Source organism: Phymastichus coffea, unplaced genomic scaffold, assembly GCF_024137745.1.
Source record: "Phymastichus coffea isolate CEN01 unplaced genomic scaffold, Cenicafe_Pcof_1.1 PCOF00014, whole genome shotgun sequence".
Classification (NCBI taxonomy): domain Eukaryota; kingdom Metazoa; phylum Arthropoda; class Insecta; order Hymenoptera; family Eulophidae; genus Phymastichus; species Phymastichus coffea.
Window position 1 is genome coordinate 2,461,160 of NW_026706825.1, and position 25,702 is coordinate 2,486,861.

The following is a 25,702-nucleotide window of genomic DNA, read 5'->3' on the forward strand; positions in this document are numbered from 1 at the left end:
ATTATAAACATTAAAACATTAATTAAGAAATTAAGTGAGTTTTAGTTAAATATTGTTATCATTTATAATGACCGTACAAAATAGTAGTATAAATAATAAAAAATGGTAGCAACTTACAAATTATTTTTCAAATTTACTTGAAAAAAAATAGTAGTATAATTAATAATAACGATAGCAGCTCACAATTGATTTTTTAAATTTACTTGAAAAATTCCCTTTTATTTAATGGATCAACTATCCTCACATTCTATATGATGAAACAATATACTTTCTTTACCATTGAATTGATATGAACTAATAAAATTATAAGTACAATCAGATTACTTTTTGTTATTAGTACCTTGAGAATATGGACAATTTCTCATACTAATATGCAGTCAATGATTTAATATGAAAAAAAAATGAGTTATTTGCCATGTTTGCGATGAACATTATTTATTTGATACTATTAATATTTTTCAAACTACTTGTTTTTTGTATTAATTAGAATCATAGTAATATACAATTTTTCAAAGTAATATGAAGTGATATGAATTGATGGAATATCCGTAGTTTGAATTTTTTATTTCCAATCATATGGACTCTTTTTGTGAAATAATATTAAGAATTAATGTGCTAATTCAATAATATGATTTTATATATACAATAAAATTCTGAATTTATGTATATATAAAATGGAATACAGTTGAAAGCTTAAAATGTAAGAAATATATAAAGTTATGATAATCTAGATATATAAAACCAAGATATTGTCCAGTAGAGTAGCAAATTTAGTGAAATTGGGGTAGTCCGTACGGACGGAACATATTTCCAGGATGGCTGGATACGTATACCCTGTGGGAAAAGTCTTGGTTTAACAAGTCAAACTGAATTCCTAATTATACGGAACCACTTTTCTGAGATCAAATTCAATAGGCCCTCTCTATATGACTGGGCAGTGAACGAGGGCCCAAAAAGGGGAAGGAGACAGAGGCAAATACTTAGAAGCAAAGAGAGAATACAGAGAGGAAATAAGAAAAGCAAAAGAAGATGAAGGGAAAAGAGTGGCAGAAGAAATAAGAAAAGATAAGACGAGAAGAAAATTCTGAGATAAAGTGAATGGCAATAGGAAGAAAAGAATTGGATTAGATGAAAATATAGGAAAAGAAGAATGGATAAAGCACTTCAAGGAACAATTGGGAGAGAAAGAAAAGGAAGAAAGCAAAGGGGAAGAAACCGAAGACAGCGAAGGAGAGGAAGGTGAAGAAATCAAAGAAAGAGAAGTAAAAGAGGTAATAAGAAAAATGAAAAAGAAAAAGGCAACAGGAGAAGATGGTATAGCAAATGAAGCGTGGGTGGAAGGCATGGAAGGCTTGATAAAAGATATGACAAAATGCTTAAACGGAATATGGAACGGAGAAGGATATCCGGAAGAATGGAGGAAGGGAATCATAGTATTAATATATAAGAAAGGGAGGAAAGAAGAATTAGGAAACTACAAATTAGGAACATAGAGGAATAACGCTGATGAATACGGGATATAAAATATATGCGGAAATACTGAGGAAAAAGCTGGAAAGAGAACTAGAAGCTAAAGAAACGCTAAGTGATACGCAGATGGGATTTAGGAAGAAAAGAGGAACAATGGACGCGATATTTATATTAAAAACAATAATAGGGAAGGAAATAAGGGAAAAAGGAGGAAAACTGTTCGTATTCTTTGCAGACATGAAGGCCGCTTTTGATAAAATAAAGAGGAAGAAAATATGGGAAACAATGAAAGAGAAAGGGATAAATAGAAAAATTAGGAAAAGAATAGAAGAAATATACAAGAAAACAGGGAGTAAAGTAAAAGTTGGAGGAGAAATAATTGGGGAGTTTGAGACTTTCAAAGGCGTAAGGCAAGGGTGCCCTTTGAGCACCACGCTATTTAATCTTGCCTTCGCCGACCTGGAAGGGTAGATCAAGCAGGTGCAGGAAGGAGGGGTAGTGATAGGAAGGAAGAAAATATGGACATTAGGATACGCAGATGATATAGTGATGATGGCAAAGAGTGAAAGTGGAATGAAAGTAATGCTGAAAAAATTAAATAGATACCTGGAAGAAAGGGGATTAGAGTTAAATGTAGGAAAATCAAAGATGATGAAATGCAGGAGAGGAGGAGGAAGGGGGAAGGAAGAAGAATTCGAATGGGAAGATGACAAGATAGAGATGGTGAAAGAGTACAACTACTTAGGATATGTGATAAGCAGAAATAACGGAAACAAAAAGCAGATAAAGAAGGTAGAAGGGAAAATAAATATGGGACTCGGAAAGTTATGGGGGCTAGGAGAAAAACTATTTAGAGAAAACTGGGAGCTAAGGATGAACCTGTTCGATGCTCTGGCGAAAAGCGTGATTATGTATGGAGCAGAAATCTGGGGATGGAAGAGATATGAGGAAATAGAGAGACTACAACTAAAATACATAAAGTGGGTATTAGGATTAAATAGAAACACGCCAAGTTACCTAATACGATGGGAAACAGGAAGACAAGAAATGAAAGAAACAGCATCAGTAAGAGCAATGAAGTATGAAAACAAAATAAGAGAAGAAAAAGATGGCTCAATAAAAAAAGAAGCATGGAGTGAATTAAAGAAAAGGGAAAGAAATGAAAAAGATGAAAAGGGTAAGAAGGAGGAGAAAGAGGAAAGGCTGGAAAAAAGTAAAATATACAGAGAGAGGGAAGAGGGAGATGAAATGAGGGAAGAGTTTTGGGAAGAAATAAGAGATGAGCTAAAAAAAAAGATGAAAAAGAACTAGAAGAAAAACTAGAAAAATCAAGATACATAAATGAGTGGAAAGAGCTGAAAGAAGAAATGAAAAGGTATAGGTTAAAGGAAATTCAAGGAGAGGCAAGAATAAAAGGCCTGCAAATAAGGAAAAGGTTTAGGTTAGGTAATGGAACGAGAGGAAGCAGGTATTGGGAAAAAGAAGAAAATAAGAGATGCAGAATGTGTATGAAAGAGGAAGAAAATTGGAAGCACATGGTAGAAAAATGTGAAAAAAGCAGAAAGGAAGGGGAAGAATGGGAAAAAATAATAATAGGAAGCAAAGAAAATATAGCGTGGATGATGGAGATAAAATGGAAAAGAAGAAACGAAGAGAAAAAAGAAAAAGAAAAACAAGAAGACGAAGCTGCAAGACCCTAAGGAGAGACGGAAACAGAAGACAGAGAAGCAAGACTCGCAGACACATCTACACACACACACATACACATACATACACACAAAACACGACATACGCGCAAACATAAACATACACATGCACACACACACACACAAGACACAAGTATCAGCAACTACACAAGCGAAAGGAAGCAGGTATTGGAGGATGGAGCAAAATGGAAAAGAAGAAGAATCGAAGAAGAGAAAGAAAAAGGTAAACTAGAAGACAAATCATAAGATACTAAGGAAAAATAAGTAAGGTTGAGGAAAGGAAAGGCAGAGGGAGCAATAGGAAACAAGAAAAAGGTGTCAAAGCCTTAATAAGGAGAAAGATAGATGAAATGATTAGCAAAAAGGAGAGCAAAAGAAAAGGAAAGGCAAAGGTGAAAAGGCAAAAGAAACTAATAAAGGAAAAGCTAAAAAGAAAATATGCAAGAAAGAGAAAAAAAACAGAAGAGCGGAAAAGGCAGATCTTGGAGAGAGAAAGAGGAAGAGAAGATTAATCAGAAGAAAAATGAGAAGAAAAGAGGAACAGGCAGGCGCAGAAGACAGGGACACAAGAGTTGCAAACACACCTACAAATGCACATATTTACACAACACACACACACACACGCACGCGCGCACTCACACACACACACACAAAACACATACATAATCAACTACACAAACTGGATACGATATGTTACTTATTAGAGGTATAAGCAAGTAAAGCTATTAAGGACACAATAAGGAGAAAAAGATATATATATATAAACTGAAGGTAATATTAATTGAGGGAAGGTGTATAAGGTAAATGAAACAGCGAATTCTCAGACTAAATGTTAAATTTTACTGCAATTTTTATAAGAAAGTCAGCCGGCATAAAAAATCCCAGTCATAGGTGGGGGAAAAGCCATTTGACACAAAATACAAAATAAAATACTAAACTTGTCAAAATGAGAGAACGTGAAAATAATAAGACAACAAACAAAAAAAACAATGACGCAAAATGCAAGCAGGGTAGGCGGTGCTACAAATCTGCACGGAGGCTCGCTTAGCCTTTACAAAGGTCGCGGATTGAATGGCCACTCAATATCTCTTAATATACCTTGATTAACGTACGCACACTCTCGAAAATTGATAAGGAAGGCGCCTCTCCGGTATTTTAAGGCACTCGGTAGCTCCGACGTCTCGGACACGGGTCAGCCCTCGCTACGTCGTCGCCGAGATAAAGATGGGCAGAGCCGCGTGGTGAGAGACACCCCAGAGGATAAGTCGCGTCCTCTCCTAAGGCAGCAGGCAAGCCTGTCCTTAGACCTTCGGTACGTCGCACTATAGGAATTTTCGCCCAACTTTGAACGAAATCAAATAACTCAAGATCTAAAAGGGTTAGAGAAAATCGGGGAACGGCATTTTGAAGCTTTTGTTAAGTAGATTAAGGGAAAAATAGTCCAATTCGAGAAAAAAAAAATTTTGAGCTCCAAATCGAAGGTCAAAACACGAGTTTTTAGGAAAATAAAGCTTTTTTATTTTTTCTAACATACTTACACCATGAAATTTGAAAAAGCAATGCAACAGAAGTGTAGCTCTTGAAAAAACAAGGCAGATAGCATTTTTTGTTTTTTTTTTTTACTTCAAGGTCAACGAAGTAATATTCGTCAAATCATCCACTTACCTATCGTGAGTGATTTAATTGACTTAACACAGTTTTTAGTTCTAGTACGGGTTACGAAGCTCTTGATGTGTGGCAAAAGTTCAAGAAACCATTAATAATAATTTGAAAGTCATTAATACGTTGAAGTACACACACAATTTGAGATAGCTACATTTTTTTACATGAAATAATTTGTTACAAATTCTCGAAACTCGTTGCTCATAAGACTGCGCGCCTGTAATGAACTTATAACCCTATTCATCTTCAGTGTCAGAGTATTCGTCGGAATCTACAATTTCAATTGATGACTTGAGAAGACTGGAAATCATATTTATTCATTCATTTATTGTTTCCATAAAAGTATTGTATCTCTGATTCAATGTTTGATACTCACTTCTCTTGAATATACTTTCGAATATTTGCTGGGATTCCATGTTTTCTGAGAATGGCCTTTCTTCTGATTATTCTCTTCTTTATGCCCATCAGAGATATTGCAGGATCACTCATTTCAATTGCTCTATTGTATAAATCTTGGGTACGATTTTCACGAGAACTTCGACGACAATGATGAGTTGTGTTTGATCTGAAGTATTTATGCCATGATTCCAAACCATCTTCAGCAAAATATGCGATTGGAAGAGGAAAATTTTCTGCTATTTGACATCCATGAATCAATAACTTGTGCGTAGTTGGATTCATTTTTGCCCAGGGGTACAGCGAATAGTATAATTTGTAAGTATCGAAAGTAAAATTTTTCATTTTATCTAAATCGAGTACTTTTTTACTTTTGAATGCGGCAAGAACAGTTGCTATATTTTCGACTAATTTTTCGTCGAGTTCTAAGGCTTCTGCGAACGCTGCTGGATTTCCAAAGCATATCCTAGCTAAATTTCCAGTATTTGTCGTTCCAGTACCTTGGAGCAATTGATCCGCTCGAATCGTTAACTTTTTGTACAAGTTTTCTTTGACAACATTTTCTCTGTCCTTGTATTTATCTGTAAAATAATAGTATTTCATTGCTAGTAATCTGCTTTACAAAACTATTAATCTGTATGTAATCTGGAGAGTGCTAAATGACTCGTGACTTTTTCCATCAATTATAAAGTTTAAGTCATGTTAAACAGTTGAAACGCTGCCCCAAAATATTGAAAACTTATTTATGATAAAAAATACACGTACCTTTGTCTTTGTCGATTCTTTCCCACTGTTGAAAAGGCTTGCGGTAACTCAGATTCATCAAATGCTCAAATGCTTTTATTTGACAGTGTAAAATACCTAATCCGAAATTTAGTGTATCTCCTTTTGATGTAAATTTATTCTTCAAATTACTAAATGTAGATGTTGTGAGCTGACAGCAAGGGCATCTTGACGCAGATGGATTGTTAGTAATAATATTCAAACACTTTCCATCGAACAAAGTAGGGTACACTTCAAACTTGACACGAACTTGTTTTTCATTTGATAAAATGAATTTATGAGCAGTGAGAAATTGTATCTCTTTGATCAACCGATCATACTCGACTTTCACGCTATCAGTAGTTTCTTGTTGATAACAAATTCTCACTGGTCTAAAAAATCTCACACTCATGGGAGTTGGATTTATCCAACTGTGCTCGCCATTTTTCGAGTCAAAAAGCTGAATTACTCCGATGCACGTTACGAATAGTGACAGTTGAGCATTTTTGTTTTCTAATTCTCCATTTTCAAATTTTTGTTGAGGATTTTTATGACCCGAAGAGCTGTCAAAGCCTATCGATACACGCATGTGTAAGTTGCGATATGTATTATTAGGCCATCCGAGCGCTACAGCTTCACATAATCGCTCAGCAGTTATATTGAGTAGCTCTTGCAAACGTACACAAACCTCAATGTCACTCTCAACTTGATAAGCTCGCGGATGACACTTTTTTTTCTCTTGCAGTAGTGCTTGATAGCTGGGATAAATATCGTATCCTAAGCTTTTTGTATCAGATATTAATGCTTCGTATTGATTTTTACTGTAGTCATTTTCTAAAAAAAAACCCAAAGCCGAACTAAGTGTATGTTTTCTTGCCAGTACTTCTTTTTCTCCTTCTTCTTCTGTCTGATCTTCTATGATCTTTTTTGCATTCATCTTTTCTGCCATCGATATCACTTCATCATTGTACTTGGGATCATTCAACAAATCTTTAGCTCGATTTCTTAAAGTAGTTCTTGAAACACGCATCTCACGCACATTGATTTTTTTCCGACCACTGTTAATGACATCTCGTCGGACTTTTTTTGGTCTGCCTCTTCCTTTCGGTTGTTTATTTTTATTCTTTCGGCCCATGGTGAGTTACTACTTATTTGAAAAAAGTCGTGTCTTGAAATACCTGGTGATGTAAGTTTCGTATCGTACAATATTCAGAATACTCATCACGAATTTTCCATTCGTTTACCGTATTACGAGCAGATTTCTTACACGAGATTGGCGAATAAAAATCATAGAAACGCTAATTTAAACTTACCATCAGTTTATGAAACGTCAAATTAGACCATACAATTTTACGGAATTATTACACTCTATTGAACACTGGAAATTATTGATAATCGCAGTTCAATCGTAATGAATATACGTGCTGTAAAACTATTCTCGTACAAGTTACTCACTTGAATGAATGTAAAATGTCTTACATCAGTTTCATCAGGACAGAGGTGAATGATAAAGTCAAGCATGTAAACATTGTATACATTACGATTTCATTCTACTGACCTACTGTTGTACAGTGAAAGAGTTTCTAAGAGAAACTATATAGATATACATTTTTTCAGTAATTTATTTTTCTATTATAAATCTTTCAATTATAAATATCAGTCTATATTTTATGAATCAGGTTTTCAACTATTATTTCAATACTCATTTCGATAGCATCATATAATTTTGTGTATTTTGTAAATCTAAAATTATAGTTTATGCAAGATTTGAAAATGATAGGAGTTTGTGAGTTTGAGATATTTTTTTGATCAAATTAAAAAAAAATTAAAAGTGGTTCAATAAAGGTTCGAATTTCGAGAATTTGTAACAAATTATTTCATGTAAAAAAATGTAGCTATCTCAAATTGTGTGTGTACTTCAACGTATTAATGACTTTCAAATTATTATTAATGGTTTCTTGAACTTTTGCCACACATCAAGAGCTTCGTAACCCGTACTAGAACTAAAAACTGTGTTAAGTCAATTAAATCACTCACGATAGGTAAGTGGATGATTTGACGAATATTACTTCGTTGACCTTGAAGTAAAAAAAAAAAACAAAAAATGCTATCTGCCTTGTTTTTTCAAGAGCTACACTTCTGTTGCATTGCTTTTTCAAATTTCATGGTGTAAGTATGTTAGAAAAAATAAAAAAGCTTTATTTTCCTAAAAACTCGTGTTTTGACCTTCGATTTGGAGCTCAAAATTTTTTTTTTCTCGAATTGGACTATTTTTCCCTTAATCTACTTAACAAAAGCTTCAAAATGCCGTTCCCCGATTTTCTCTAACCCTTTTAGATCTTGAGTTATTTGATTTCGTTCAAAGTTGGGCGAAAATTCCTATAGTGCGTCGCACACAGGGAATGTATTAACTCTGGCAGACACTTACTAAGACGTTAACAAGGGATAGCGCGTTAGCAAAAAAAATTGAGCTCTGCTCAGCGACCGGACGCGCTGATTTTCCGACTGCAACTGCACTTATTTTCCGCCAGCGCAGATGGCGTGAACTCTTGTCTAGCCCCTCCTCTATGGGGCCCTCTTGGTGGACCAATCAAACTCGGAAGGGAATTGCGGAGCGGGGGTTACACAGCCTCATTGCGTAATACAGATTTCCCCAAATACTCTCTCGATTCTACATTTTCTCGGCTGCCTGTTGCACGTCTGTTTTGGGTTTTCCCCAAAGCCCCATGGTTGGGATTAAGTCTTTATGACCTGTTGTTCTATCTCTTTGGGTTTTCCCCAAAGTTTTATGTTTGAAAAACTCTCCAACCAGGCGCAGGACAAGCGATTAAGGGAGCGCATATGGCGCGAACACGATACACAAATAGTAATATAAGAAATGTAAACCAAATGTAACATATAAGTTGTAAATAAATAAACTAAACTAAACTATTTTCTAATTCAAGTGTCCAACTTTAGATTGTAATTTTAATTTTCATGTTTTCTCTAAGTCATGTGAATTGTTATCAAATTGCAAATTGTTGATGTGTGTGTGTGTGTGTGTGTGTGTGTGTGTGTGTGTGTGTGTGTGTGTGTGTGTGGGAATTCAGGTCGGATCACTCCGTTGACATAAAATATATATATATTACGTGAATAAGGATATATATATATATATAGGTGAAGAACCGCAGGTTATGACCACGCCGTGAACTACGACTGAAACGACGTGAGTCCATTGTGTAGGCTAAATGCACGAAATATGACGGTGCCCAAGTAGTGATGAACGCGAAAGAAAAGACCGACCAGACTAATGAGCACTCGGTTATAAAATAGATATAAATAACAAAAGCAAGGTGAGAGAGAAAGTATGCTAAGCCAAACAAAAAAGAAAGAGAGCAATCTAGCTAATATTTACAAGTCGTACTTGCTCGCTCGTAGCCGCAAATCAAACAAAGCTAGTTCTTTAGCGTACACTTTAGCGTAGACGTGTGAACAACAATCTTCGCGAAGGTAAATTCGGCACTTTGTTTCTAACACTGTATGATAGCAGGATATCACGTCACCACGTTTTGACATATCACCGCAGTTCAGTACAATAGACGACAATACAAGGAAAATCCTCGATGTAACTATCCAGGGGAGTATGATCACGGAAAAGTTGGTGACACCAGCTTGCATCGCCAAAGTTGTCCTCTCTTTAGCTGCAACTATTTCGCCAAGCACGTGCGTTGTCTTCCGAATACACAAGCCCCATTGTGAGCTTCGCGGTCTATCAGTCAGTGCGCTCATTGATTTAAACGCGACGCGAATATGTATGTCTCTCTCTCTATATATATATGTATATATACGTATATCTCGCGTTTACACATTGAGCGCCAGGCTACGCATATCTCTCCTTTCATTTACCTTGTACCAGAACACAAATACATATGAGATGATACGGAATAATAATTACAGATTTATTAATAAATTGAGAATAATAATTATTAAGTAATAGAGAAAGAGGTTGACAATCTCATTCGTTATATCTCCATGTTCCAGGCGCTGTGTATGGATGTAATAGCTCGAAAGGTAATTCTCTCCCTCAGTAATGAAAGGGAGTCTCACTTTTTAGAAAAGGATAAGAAAAGTTTATTATATGAATAATATAAAAGAAGAAAATAAGGCATTGTCGCATAAAATCTCGTGCTCTTACAAAAATAACAATCATGTACAATCGCGGGTGGTTTTCCCGCTTGTCAATCGGTTACGAAAATAATAATGTACAGTCGCGAATGATTTTTCCATTTGTTGATCGATGCTGAGATGCATCACCGCAAAGCAAGCAGTACTCTTATATCATCATCATAAAAGTACTGTGCTAAAAGTTCTAGAGCCCACTTCCAGTGTTAAACATAGTTCGGACAATCTTGGCTTCGATAGATTCCGGTAAAGCCATAACAATTGCAGTACTTAATTAGCCGAAGATCTAGGCAAGGGCCGACCCACTTTCTGCAAGGTTGAGTAGCCGAGGCTTCCTGTATAGCGTGGTAGCCCTCGCCTCTTGCATATTTGTCAGGACGCTGGGGACCGAAAACCAAAGGAGGATGGTCAGAGTTTCCCTCTTTTAAGGCCGCAACCTAAAGCCTCCTAAGAGCGTGTAGTTCTTACAGCTTTCTAGGCTGCTCCTCAATTATACATTCATACTTCTCTTCCACCTCACGTTTCCTCTTTAATTTGGCTAGCCACTACGCTTCGCTTCCTCGAAGTAAGCCGCCAGGTCCATGGCCTCCTGGACTAAAGCCTTGCGGCACGCTTTGGCTAGAGTTAAGGTTCTTTCCCACTCGACCCGCAGGTCTTCGTGGATTGGAACTGTTGCCAGTGCTGAACTTGAAGCAGTGGGCTGATCGTTCTTGAACGTCATCCTCGATCTTGAGCGTTTCTGTCACAACAGATACCGACGTGATGATTACCTCGGAGATCTGGTCTGACGTCCGTTGCGTCGACGTTTCTTCCGAAGCGGCTATAGGCTCAAGCGTCATTGCATTGCGAACGCGAAAGAATAGAGAATGCTAAATACTATGTACTAGGGGCCGCTAGTCCTATTGAGGTTGGTCAAGCCCCGATCACCAGCAGTAGTTTCTGGGAGATCACGATTTCTCTTGGCTTCTTCTTCCCCCTCTTATCTGGGAGCATTGTCTAAAAATAGTCAACTCTATTAGTTTTAAGATCGATAGAAGCAAAAAAAATCAAAGTAAAAGCGTAATCGTTTAAAGAGAAGCAAAAGCGAAAGCAAGGAATCTTATTTCTTTTAAGAACCTTTTGGATGCAGGTACCGGGACAAATTACTACAGACTGTTGCGGAGGTTTCTTAGACCCTCATATGTATCCTCTCTTCTTAGGCACCATCACAGGTACAACCTCTAGGTTATCACCCCTTTCCGACTAATTCAGCTCTTCTGGTGTCGAATCAACGGGATTTTGGTCTCTAGTAGGTGTGATTGTACATTGATGGATCTCGTAACGTCCCAAGTTGTGAGCTCGTTGTGGCATTCTGCGAGTATGCATTTACGCTGATCTCGAGGAATCACGAGGGCCAAGCTCGAAAACACGAGAACGTAGTACTCTGCGAGTTTATAATGCCAAGAGGGATCGGGCCTGCAGTCCATGTTTTATGATATTAAGTCCTAAAATAATATTTCTTCTTACATGATGACGGAGATTACTTAGTTTCTCAACCTCACCTCACGAAGGTTATATCAAGGTCAGTTTAGGAAGCTTTTACATCTCTTTCAAATCACTTTTAAAATTAAACATTAAAAAGTTTTGATAAAAATTAATCGGTATTGGATAAATTGCCTTGATAAGTCCTAATTAAAAAATAATTCATTGGAATAGATTACAATTATTAAATTAAATTTAATATATTGAATAGTCCAAACATATACCATATAAAATATATTTACATTTATTACTTAATGCGTTATTGAATATCTTCTATAAAAAGTATTGCAAAAAATTAAAAAATATTAGATTTCTCATAAATGTTCCTTAGTATATTAAAATTTATCAATCAATGTTACATAATATTCAATTAATTGTTATTGAAGTTGACGTGCTATTTATGAAAATAAATCTATAATGATTAAATTGAATGAGATTAAAAATTATATTGTATTCAAAAATATTGAAAAATATTAAAAAATATTCCATTAAACGTGATTGAATATTATGTTCAATTAGAAAATATTTAAAAGGATTAAAAGTTATTTAATTAAATACCGCAGTTGAAGTACTAACCATTTATTAGAATAGAATGATAATGATTAGATTAAATGTGATTCAATATTATATTTCATTGAAAAATATTGAAAGGTATTAAAAATCCTTCTTGGCGTTTAGAAGTCGCAGAGTATAGGGCGCTCGGGACTAGAGCTTGTGTTTCAATCTCTTGCGGGTACTACTATACCGGCGGTAATGCCGACCAGTTACCATGCGTTAGCGCACGTCGATAACTCGAGTGACCACTAGATGGCGGTAGCCCTCTAAGTCACTTTGGTTTCCTGTATGTAGTCTCCATGGTTTGGCACCATATTGTCCTTCCTTTTCAGTGCACAATATTGAAGTCATATGAATATATAGTAGGCGCAAAGACTAGCGACCTAGCTTATCGTTATGGTTCTTTATTTTCCGTAGCGAAATCAGGATATGACAGTCAGTTACGACGGTAAAACGGTATCCCTCAATATGCGGTCTAAACTTCTTTATCGATCATATGACGCTGAGGCACTCCCGTTCGGTAACTGGCAACTTAAGTTCCGAAGCGATTAAAGTACGACTCGCGAAACACAAAACTCGGTCTTCTTCTGCAATACGCTGTAACAGGACACTTTCTAGACCCATATCACTAGCATCACATTCGATGATGAACGGAACACTATAATCTCGCCGAGCTAATATAGGCTCTATTGCAATTAACGCCTTGACACGTTCGAAAATTGTCCATTTGTCCTCTTTCCAGTCAAAACTTCGTATCTTTACGCGTAAGCGCAGTGAAAGGATCGCAGATTATTGCGTAGTTGCCCAAAAATTTCCACATGCATATTCACGACATCTTATTATTTATCATCAGATCAGCGTCTCTAATTATACCTAGGATCATATTTAACGTGGTCTGCAAACGCTTCGATCGCTTTAATCAAATCGTCTAAGTATACAAACGCATAGCGCTCCATCTTCGGAGTAATCACCTTGTCTGTGAGTCACTAGAACATCGCAGGTCCACCTGCAAATCCATAAGACATCCTAATAAACTCAAATAATCCCATGTGTGGAACGGTAAATGCAGTAATTGAAATCGATCACTCTATTTCCAACTATTTTACATGGTCTTTTTGCAGAATGTATTTGTCGTTCAGTTTAATAAATGGACAAGTATCTTAACGATAAGTAAATGTGGTGTGCATTGATTCACTCTCGTTTACTATTACGATATTCTCCATAAGTTTAGCCAATTTTGAAGATAGTTATTTAAGTAATTTTGTAGTATTTCTGATGATATTGTTGCTTTTTGATGTGTTGTTAATTTTGCTGTATCGTCTGCGTATATTTCTGTCAAAATATTTGGAGACTCTGGTAGGTCCGATGTATATAACAGGTATAGTGTTGAGCCTAAAACACTACCCTGCGATACCCCTGCTTTTATTACTTGGTGTTTCGAAACTTTTTTATGGATTCTTACGTGAAAGGTTTATTCTTGCAGGTATGATTGTAACAGATCGCTGTAGTGTTCAGAAAAAGATTCCTTCAGCTTGCGTAGAAGCCCCTTATACCGGACTTAGTTAAACACCTGAGTAACATCAAGAAATATGCATGTGCAGTGTTGTTTATTTTCGATGGACTTCCTCACTGCAGATATTATTTTTTTTACTTGTTCGATCGTAAAGTGATGACACCTGAAACAGGATAAGTTTTCTATTTATGGTAAATAAGTTTATTCTAGATTGTATAATTTTTTCATAAATTTTTGAAAGTACTAGCAGTAAACTGATCGATCTGTATGAAGTCACAAGTTCCATTTCTTTACCGATTCTAGGTATTAACATAATCTCTGCTACTTTCCATTGCGAAGATAAATAGTAAAGACAGTAGCATGCATTAAATATTATTGTTATGTATCGAATTGCTTTTGTGGGAAGCTTTTTAATCATTTTTCTTGTAATATTATCATGACTTGGGCTTTTTTATAATTTATATGATTAATTATTTTAAATATTTCCTTTATTTTAACTGATTTAATTAGAGTGCTGTCCTGAATATTGGGATTCTTCAGTAAGGTTTCTTCTTTTTGTTCAGAGATTATCCTTTGACGAGGTTTGAATACTTCACTTAGATGATTTGCGAAAGTTGCTGTTTTTTCCTCGTCTGATTTGGCCCATGTTCCACAGTTTTTTCGAATAGGTGATACGAATGAAGTTGGTCTGTTTAGCCCTTTGGTCGCTTTCCACAATCAGTAATCTATTGTTTCGGTTGGACTAAGTGCACTGAGCTTCTTCTAGCTCGATCTTTGCTCGATCTAATAATCTGATACCTTTTTGTAAGTAGTCTCTTTTCTTTAGTTTTTTGTGCTATTGTAGTGGAAATGATTTGTTGTGATTTTCTTTTCATTATAGTAGTACAGCATTGGTCAATGGCTTCAGTCAGGAGTGAATTGAATGACTGAATATAGGTTTCAATATTAATAGCTGATTTAAGAGGTACATTACATCTAATACGTTCCTCTATGAAAACTTTTTCAGTCGGTTATTGCGCAGTTGTTTACAGTTTTGTGTACTTTTGAGTCAAAAGTGACTAATATCGAGAAATGATCTGATGTAAACTGTAAGTATGAAGATGCTTCGAGTATGTTTTTGTTTATTACTTTTATTATTACAATGTCAATCAAATCAGGTAACTTGTTGAGAAGTCTGTTGGCCAGGAAGTCGCTTTACCAGTTATATTGTTATATAGTTGATTTTCCAAAGAGTTTTATAAAGTACCTTGCCTTTATAAAATGGAGTTGACGATTTTGCCCCATCATGGATGTTTCGAATTATAATCTCCTACTGTAAAGTGATTTCCTAGTGTTTTGAGGAAGTCAGTCCAATTTTCTTTTGTTATTGTTTTGTTTAGGGGACAATAAACAGCTAATAATGTTATTGGATCATTGTTATCGTATATGATTACACTAGTTCCTTGTACGTAAATTTCTCTAGTGAGTGAATGTAATGATTGATTTTGATTTTAATTATAATCACCGTACCTCCGTGTGGTCTGTTGAGCGGGTGATTTGTTTTATGTATGGTATAGTTTGGTATATTTAGATGATTCTTACTTGTAAAATAAGTTTTTGATATTAGTATAATGTCAATATTTTCAAGTAATAAGAATGCTCTTAATTTCCGATGTCTCTGCATGAGTCCATTTGTATTCCAGATAGCAATTTTTAATGAGTTTATTGCGCCATTTTATTTATTACAATTGTTAATAAATTTAGCATGGTGTCCATCTTATTCATTAATTGCTCCATCATATTGTCTAATTTATTTGTATGCTCTTCTTTATGTTCAATTGACTCCGTTTGATCATTTGTTTGTTTTGATTCTTCTGTCACATTTTGTTTGTTTTGATTTGTTGCTACTTGGGCGTATGTAGCGTTTGGTCTGTCTCTGTTTGCATTTTTAGTTAAATTAGGTTGAATCTTTGATTTGTTTTAGTTTAATGTCATTTCTTTTAATCTCGGAAAAATTTTTTGTTGCAGCTGTTTTGACAATAGACTTTTTTTATAGCTTGCTGTGCGAATTTCTTTACAGTTTGTATACGTTGCTTCTTTTATTTTTTCTTCTCGCAATTACGTGATATTTTACACATTTCACACAAACTGCTCTTTTAAAACAGTAATTTTTATCGAACTAATACTTACAAGTCATACTTCCTCGCTCGTAGCCGCAAATTAAACAAAGTTAGTTACTTCAGTTCTTTAGCATACGCTTTGACGTAAACGCGCGAACAACAATTCTCACAAAGGCAAATTCGGCATTTTATCTTTAACGCTGTCTATTAGTAAGATATCATGTTACCACATTTTGACATACCACAATTGAGTATTGTAGACGACGAACCAAGGAAAAGTTGATGACACCAACTTGCGTCGACAAGATCCTCTCCTTAGCTGTAGCTACTTCGTCAAGCACGTTCCCTTACGGACACCCAAGCCCCATTACCGGTTTCGCGGTCTGTCAATCAGTCGAGCATTAACTCACACGCGACGCAAGTACGTCTGTCTGTCTGCCTGTCTCTCTCTATATATATAATATACAAACACACATACACACACACATATATCGCTCTTACACATTAAGCACTACGCTGCGTACGCGTACCTCTCTTCTTTTTTATGAGCTTGTGTTGGAACACAAATATACGAGATAGGATAATACAGAATAATAATTACAGATTTAGTAATAAATTGATAATAATAATTATTAAATAAAAGAGAGGGAGAGAGAGAAACATAACAGGTTAGCTATCTCACTCGTTATAATATCAAGTAAGATTAGTCGTGCTTTCAAATTAATAGAAATAAAATTTGATATTGACAATATAGATACATTTTGAATCTAATAAATTGAAATTTATATACTAATAACAGAACAAGTTTTCAACCGATCTACACAGAGTACTAATAATACTGTTACAGTATCGTAATGTGTATAGTAATACAACCGTTCATTAAAGATAGTTCTATATCAGAATAAAATGTTTATCTACATGAAATAATGGTGTATCGGTATGTTTAAGCGTAAGCAAATAGACGATTTTGTGAAGAAATCATCTCTTTATCTAATGGTTCAGTTTTATTCTTTTAATTCATTTTTGTCAAAAAAATAGATTATTTCGCAAAAATATATCTAAAGAACATATTGATAATATCGCTAATATATATGAATACTTTGATAGTTTTGTGGTCGACATATGCAAAAAAGTTCGATTAAAAAATTTCGTCCGAATATTTGGTATCATCTACTAGAAAGAGTACGTAGTTTTTTTCAGCTACATTCTAAGGGCTTCTTTAGATAATATGTAAATGAAAAAGTGTTCGTCATAAAAACCTAAAATTATAATAATGCGGACTATTATTTCTTTAGATTTCTCCATGGAATGTCCATTTAAGAATTTTGAGAATGTAAAGACTATTTTTAAATAGACAATTTCATATGTTAATTTAATTATAGTTATTCTTTAAAATTATAAATATACGGTTTATAACTTAGCTTAATTGAATGAACCATAGTGAAATTCTGGAATGATTGTTTTACTACCTGTGTCGTAAAATTACAACTACTGCTCAAACAAGAGCGGAACATCTCCTGCGTTTGATGTTTGTATATCTTACTCAATCATTCTGCATATTTATTAGTGTATAGGTATCTTTTTCAACAAATTATTAAATGAGTTAAAATTAAAAAAATAAAAGTGACTCGTTGCTTACAATAAATATTTATTCAATATTGCTCATATAATTTAGATAGTTCTAAAACTTTTTTATATTTCTGATTGTATCATTTGAATAGTTATATTAATAATTGAAAAAATGTACTTTAAAAAAAGATTTTCTAAAAAATAATTACTTGATAACTTTTTCATAAAAATGTATTTTGTTCACTTTTGCATTGTATTATTGAGTGATCGATTGTGACAATAAATAGTTTTAGAAATGATAATTTTTATTAAATTTTATTTTCCAGGTGGATATAACAGATTTACCGCCTCTGTTTTGTCGACCTCGGCGTAGTCCCAAGCTCAATACAGATTCTCGACAGCCATCTCTACTTGCCGGTCTGGCTGCCGGGAGTCGCCGGCAGTCGACCGTACCTAGAAGTATGCTATCAGATATGGTTGATTCAGTTGCGCAACTTAGCAACTTTAATAATAGTCCTCTGCAAACTCGCCCTTCGCTGATATCTCGAAAATTTGAACGTTCACCACTCTACCTCACTGAAAACTCCTCTAAGACAACACTTGATAACATGATTATGGTTCGTGAGGAAGCCGAAAGTCGAGCAGCTAATATTAAACTTGCTCTCGATGATCTCTTTCGGTGCAACTTTAACAGGTAAGTAACATAAAATGTCAAAAAGAAAAAAGTTAAACATAAAAATTTTAACGCGTTTCAGATCACTAATGTTGTCAGAAAATGGAGTGTCAATAAATCAATCAAGTGTGGCTAAACTAAAAAATACAAAAATTTTATCAACCATAGCCACCTCAACGTCCAAATCGAATGACAATCCACCGCAGCAGCATCAGAAGTATTTAGATTCTCGATGTAATGCACTAACAATACGAGAATCAAGGTCCTTAGATCCGTTTCCAGTAATAGCGACTTCATGCAAACTCGATCCACCTCAACTATTGCTTGGCTGGAAGGTATTGCCAAAAAAAACGAGTTTCCGCTCACTAGAAAATTGCAATAAATGTACTGTTCAACGAGGATCTAAAACGAATCTCCAACTTTATGAAAAACCGTTCAACAATAACTTCTCAAATGGCAATATATTTCTGGTAGGTCCAATGCGGCAACTGGCTTTCCATCACGAGAAGAATTGTGGCGATACTTCAGAATCACCCGATATGCCTTTGCTTCTCGGTGATGGTCTTGATCCGTCTTCATCAACCGTTGAGCGTTCTGGAGAGAGTTCTTCAATGGTTGTGAAACGCTGGCGATCTTTAGACCAAGTCCTTTTACCAGGTGAACATGCGGATGCATACGACTACATACCTCTGCGAACTCACGTCACCAAAAAAATCTCAAGTAAACCATCTTTACGCAATTGGTTGGCAAACTTCTTCAGTGTCAACGGCCTTAAATCTGGCGATGCCTCCCTTAGGCATGCCGTTATCTCTACTTATGACATTCAATGCGACAAAGAAAGCATCGTGTAACAAGATATCAAATCACTCTCCCTTTCCATCTTCTCTCTCTTTGTCCTTCTCTCTCTTTCTTTCTTGTTAATATGTTTAACATTTAATAGAACTTAAATTGTACTTGGATTGGTGTTTTTCATAATGATCATCAAATTTTCACTCGACAATTTTCATAATCTATTACATAAGTCTATTAACCAAATGGTTATGTGATAATTTACCTAAAATATCATATAACTTGACTGGAACTAGCGTATTTAGAAATGTATCAGATAAATTTTCGTGGAAAAATAAAGATATATTTATATGTTATAAGATAAATTGTTATAAAATAAATCACATGATTTAATGTATATGACTTACCTGAGATATTTCAATGATTTATCAAATAGCTTATTATATGATAAATTCTAAATTTAAAATTGTACGAAGTTGGTTTGTCATAAACAATTTATGCTGAATTCGCTTCGTATAGATTATTTAATATCAAGTTGAATGTGTGGCAGTTTCTGTACAGAAATCAGTCTACTAAGCGAACTGAAACTAACACTTTTTGTACAAAGTCAAATTATTGAACAAATAACATATTATTTACTAAGATACGAATGATATGTCTTAATATTAAAATTAAACTTAAACTTAAAAGTAAACTGAATTAAAGTTAACTGAATTAATTGTCTTAAAATTAAACGGTTTCGATGCTCCTACTACATACTGAAGAAATAGTTCCAGGTTTTTATGTAGTGGATTCAATACATAAATATTTGTACAAATCCAACTCATAGAACAGATTTTATATCTTTCGATATCCTATACTTGCATCATACAGTATCGTGGTATAGTAAAAGCTATCAGGCAAAAAGGCAAAATTGAAAAAATTGATTGTCTCGAAAGGCGCAAATAGGCTGCATTCATATACTTAAAATAGCTAACATAAACATGTTTGCATGCTAATACAATATACCTCGTTTGTAATTATTTTTTTTCTAATTTGAACTTTAATCAATATTTTATATTCTTAACAAAACGAGAACTGTAAATTATATTCTATGTGTTCATATAGGCAAAATAAATGCTTAATTAATAAATTTGACTTATTTGATGAAATATAATAATGTAGAAGAAAACAACAGTAAAATAATTCTTTGACTGTAATGGAAGAAAAGCCTAAAAACATAATAAATCTCAAATATTTATAAATTAAAGTAGACAAAAACTAAAAGCGGACAACTTATAGTTTGATGAATGATAGAGAAGAATTTACCCCATTGAAAAAAAGACGATTTTCAGTAACGTCATTTCACGTTATAAATTGAAATCTTTTCAAATAGCATTTTCAAACATAATAATGTGACTTAGAAAACACCAAAATATATTTATTGATAAAATAACCGTTTGCTATATTCTATCACAATAAATAACTATTAAATAATCGAGAATATACAATGTAAGTATTAAAAGAATAAAAAAAAGAAAAAATCTGTATTGACTAAGGGTTTCTGGACCAGTATGCTTTGCTATTAACAACTGTTAGGATGAATACCACTTCTGCTTCAAACGTTGTTATTTGTCTTTTAACTTTTTATTTTTATTTATTATTCAATTCATTACTATTTAAGATATCAAAAATATTAAGAATTCAAACTAAAACATAAATCTGATAAGATACACGTTATAAGAGTTTTATGAAAAGTACTTTAAGAATTTAATGAAATGCAATACCCGATACTGTGATACACAAACTTCTAATAATTTCAACTAATCTTATTACGTAAGAAATTATGTAAGAAGACACGTAAATTATTACGTAATTCTTTACGTATCGTACACTCCCCAGAATTGTATTCTGTTTGAACATTTAAAATCTATACGACTCGAATCAAAAAAGCTATAAAAAATAAAGTACGATTCAACCCATTCAATGTATTATCTTTATAAATTTTAAAGGTTAAAGGGGAACAAAACATTAAAAAAATAAAAATGTAATAGTTTTTAAATAAATGGAACAGTTTTAACAAAGGATATGTGTCGAGCAACGTTCATTGAGCTGGTAGTTATATAAAATTAATTAAGAGAAAGGAAATTTGTCCCGATATTTTACACGGCTCTAACCTATTGCCAAGATTTTCCGACGACGGAAACGAAATTTAAATGAAATAATAATGAAATATGTATACGAGGTCTGTCCGGAAAGTATCGGGCCTACGTTTATATCTTCGCGCCATAGTGTTCGAGCGACCTCTACCGTACAGAAACGTCAACAGTAAAGCCTCACGAATCTATTGGTTACTTACTGACACCTGCCGGACGTATAGTTCATGCGCAGCGTGTCTTTGTTTACAGTGCCTTTTTCGCGTTCGTCGGATTTTGATATTGTCAAAAATGACTGAAAAACAAGATCAACGAATTTGCATCAAATTTTGCTTTCAACTCGGAAAAATGAGTTCGGAAACTATTGAAATGATGCAAAAGGCCTTCGGAAGCGAGTGTATGAGCAAAACACGAATAAAAGAGTGGTATAAACGGTTCAAGGATGGTCGCACTTCAGTCGATAGTTATTCTCGTTCCGGTCGACCTTCGACGACAAAAACCGCAGATAATATTGAGCGGGTGCGACTTGCAATCGAACAAGATCGTCGTATGACTCTACGAGAACTAAAAGAAGATCTTGGAATACCAAAAAATTATCATTTCAGATATTTTAACCGAAAATTTAGGAATGAAACGCGAGTGTGCGAAATTCATCCCAAAATTGCTCACAGCAGAGCAGAAGAACATTCGCTTAGAAATCGCTCTGGACAATCTGGAAATGGTCAATAATGATGATAATGTGCTTAGAAAAGTTATTACAGGTGATGAGTCATGGGTTTATGGTTATGATCCCGAAACAAAATAACAATCTTCACAGTGGAAGCATTCTGAATCGCCAAGACCAAAAAAACACGTCAAAGTCGGTGCAATGTTAAGTCAATGTTGATTGTTTTTTTTGATTATGAAGGTGTTGCACATCACGAATATGCACCAACAAGTCAGACAGTCAATAAAGAATACTACATTCAAATTTTGAAACGTTTGCGTGATGCAGTAAGAAGAAAACGGCCGCACTTTTGGGAAAGTGGTGACTGGCTTCTCCATCACGATAATGCGCCAGCGCACTCATCCAATCTTGTGCAGCAGTTTTTGAGCAAACACAATATCGCATTGCTTCGACAACCTCCACACAGTCCCGACATAGTCCCTTGTGACTTTTGGCTGTTTCCAAAACTAAAAAAACCACTCAAAGGACACCGATTTGATGACAAAACAACGGTTGAAAACAATGCGACGAGTGTACTTAAGGCTATCTCTAAAAGTGAGTTCCAGGACTGTTTTGAAAAGTGGAAACATCGATGGAACCATGTTATTCAATCAAGTGGGGATTACTTTGAATGATGCCATCCACCAGATGATAAAGAATAACGCTAGCACAAAAATATAAAGGTAGGCCCGATATTTTCCTGACAGACCTCGTACTTGTAGAGTAATTGGAAAGTTTTTAATAAATAATAAACAGTTGTAATTTTCGATATTTTATTATATTTTAAATTACCATAATTTATATATTACATTTTAATAAAAATTTACATTACATTTTGAATTACATTTTGAAATGATTCACGGGTCGGCTACGCGTGAATTGTCGTTGTTACCGACAACAGGTAGGATAGCTGCCGAACCTCTTATCCTTTCAAGTCATCGTTTTCCGTCTTGAATATATTTTCCGCAGCCACTTTTCCACTTCCTACCACTCTCAACAGCTTTTGTTAAAGGATATCTGTGCTTCCGTTGAACCGCCGCTGAAAAATGAGAATTTAAATTAGTTTATGATGCTCAAGAAACTATAAAATATATTATAACAACGAATTTTATTTTGAGTACATCAGAAGAGAATAAAATATTAAGGCTCTGGGTAACGGGGAACGAATAATCAATTTTGAAGCCACCTATTTTGAGCCGATTTTTCGCAAACAATAAAAAAATCAACTATTATTTCGAGTTGTCATTTATATTGATGTTTATAACAAAAACTAAATATTACTGTACCTCGTAACCCAAACTAACAGTTATTTTTTGCAAGGAAAATAAAGAAGCTCCGAGATTAATTAGTCGCACTTTAGATATGTGCATACATCCATTTATCTATTACAAACTGTTCAAACATGAATGTTCAATTGATTAGACAAAGGATGCCGACAATCCACTGGACGGCAATGCTGAGGTTGAAGGGATTTAACCGGAAACGTTGGACACTTGGGATTGCGATTGTGTATGCGATTGCCGTCCAGTGGATTGTCGTCATCCTTTGTCTATAATGACAACAGTTTCTACGCATCACACCATTCGATGCCGTCAACGTCGCACAGGACTATGTCCTCGCTCCTGCCAACTAACTCGCTGCCCGTCAAACTGAAGCACTAGAAATTGCAAGAGGTTCTATGAAATGATGCTGAATTTCATTTCAGCAGATGAAACAAAGTTAGAAGAGACAACCAAGCTAATATTGTTATATGCAATTAGTATGAAGAAACCATTTTATAAAAATTTAATATATTAAAATTTATTTTAATGATTGTTATACTGATTTTTTTAGAGGTGGAGCACAGGATAAGCGCTAGATTAAGAGAGAGGCTTTAACTGTTGAAGTCGAAAATGAAAGCTCTATACACAATCTAAATCAACCGAAAATAGCGATAATGATATGCCCGAGCTTCCGTTAAAAAGTGAAGGTGAATTGCGTTAGTTTGAAGGTGATCTGTTGCGGCTACCTCAAAAACGGGCAGAGTTTGTATGTTTCTTTTAAATTTATTAACAAATCTTTATTCTAATTATTTGTAGTTTGTAGACTCTCTTATTCATTATTATTCCAGGTGATGCTGATAAAAAAAATGTATCAACCAGCGGTCATAACAGCATTTGGCGCTGTTTAATTGTCGTTTTAGATCATCGTTTTGCAAAAGAACGACTCGCTATGAACGGCAATGGAGCTGGTAAAGTAGCAATCCAGAATAAAATGTTTTGAAAAAAAATTGCAGGCAAAGTTACTTATATAGTCATTAACGTCACGGTTCACACTTTCATATAACACATCAAATTTTTAAATAATTTTAAATGGAAACATTTCTAATGATTTGTCTAATCAATTGAACATTCATGTTTGAACAGTTTGTAATAAATAAATGGATGTATGCACATATCTAAAGTGCGACTAATTAATCTCGGAGCTTCTTTATTTTCCTTGCAAAAAATAACTGTTAGTTTGGGTTACAGTTTGGGTTATACAGTAATATTTAGTTTTTGTCATAAACATCAATATAAATGACAACTCGAAATAATAGTTGATTTTTTTATTGTTTGTAAGAGATCGGCTTAAAACACAGGTGGCTTCAAAACTGATTATTAGCCGACCTGTGAATCATTTCAAAATGTAATGTAAATTTTTATTAAAATATAAACTATGGTAATTTAAAATATAATAAAATATCGAAAATTACAACTGTTTATTATTTGTTGAAAACTTTCCAATTACTCTACAAGTATACATATTTCATTATTATTTCATTTAAATTTCGTTTCCAACATTTTCCGACGTCGGAAAATAGGTTGGAGCCATGTAAAATATCGAGACGAATTTCGTTTCTTTGACGTTGCATGGAGTCGCTGAATATTACCTTCAAAAGATGGTAAAGTTAGAAAGTGATGTTGTAGCGACGTCCTAAAAAGTATTCGTGCTACCTGGGTAGTTATAAAACATACAGATTAGAATTAATTTTGCTTTTTATGAAGTGACATATAACACAGTTATTTGTTTTTTCATACAATAAACATTTCAGTTGTTTCAAACCTTAAACTATGTAACGGGGTTGCCTACCGTTTAATTATCTTAATTACAGTGATCGCGAAAACGCGTTCGTTATCACCTGTATCAAATAAGAAAGTCGTAGAGCAAGAGGAAACGGGTGTCAGTCAACCAATAAATCTATGAACCTACGGGGAGTGGAGTCATCACGGAATAAACACGCTGAGAGCATTTGTTAATATCACGAACAGAACCTTTTATTATCTATCAAATGCTACATTAGATCGGCCCGCGTGTTTACGTTTACATCGGCGCTCACTCGACAACAACATGCAGTGTCGGGACGCTCGCTGCTCTTTGTTCGAAGAGCTATTACATGCGCGCTTCGGACGCTGGAAATTAGTCGTCACACATGCAATCGTATCGCGACCGCGATATTAAGCTGGCCAGCTTACCTTTATTCTGTAGACGTACGGAGACGGTGACATAATTCGTGCTACGAGAGAACTGTTTATTGTTCCGTGTCGCGGATCGCGAATTCGCGCACACGTGGTTTCGCCCTCAATGGTGAAACCTCACACACACTCTGTCGATCTCGTAGAGGACGACGCTTCTCCATCGGCTCAGGTCTGTCCCTTTGGCAGCTGTACGGCACCTTGGCAACAGCGATCACTCCTGGTTATTACTGGCACGGACGATCTTTTCTTGGTTTTCGGTCTTAGCGGCTCGCGAATCGGTAGTTGTTAGCGAATAAGCGGACGAGCGCGATGATGGATGAACCCTCACTGGTTCGTTTTCAATCGCGCGCGTTCCATCTGTTCGCGCGCCGAATTCCTTCGTTTCATTTTTCGTCTCCCCGGTCGGTGCTGCCCCCACAGGCAGCAATTAGGTCATATTATTAGCGCTAATTCGACGATTACCGTCACAGCCCCCTTCCAGTCTGGAC

General features: G+C 35.0%; 1 protein-coding gene across 4 annotated transcripts in view; it reads left to right on the forward strand.

Moving 5' to 3' along the window:
• The window catches only part of LOC131674304 (receptor-type guanylate cyclase Gyc76C-like), a 1,727,826-nt gene extending 1,708,642 nt beyond the window's left edge, over positions 1-19,184 (forward strand). For 3 of the 4 annotated variants that reach the window (XM_058952904.1, XM_058952919.1, XM_058952912.1), the window contains 2 exons: positions 17,741-18,108; positions 18,170-19,184. In XM_058952904.1, the coding sequence (XP_058808887.1) occupies positions 17,741-18,108; positions 18,170-18,938 (1,137 nt within the window). In that variant the 3' untranslated portion in view covers positions 18,939-19,184. The remainder of the gene's footprint in view (positions 1-17,740; positions 18,109-18,169) is intronic. The other variant, XM_058952926.1, reaches the window with a different exon arrangement.
• The last annotated feature ends 6,518 nt before the right edge of the window (positions 19,185-25,702 follow it).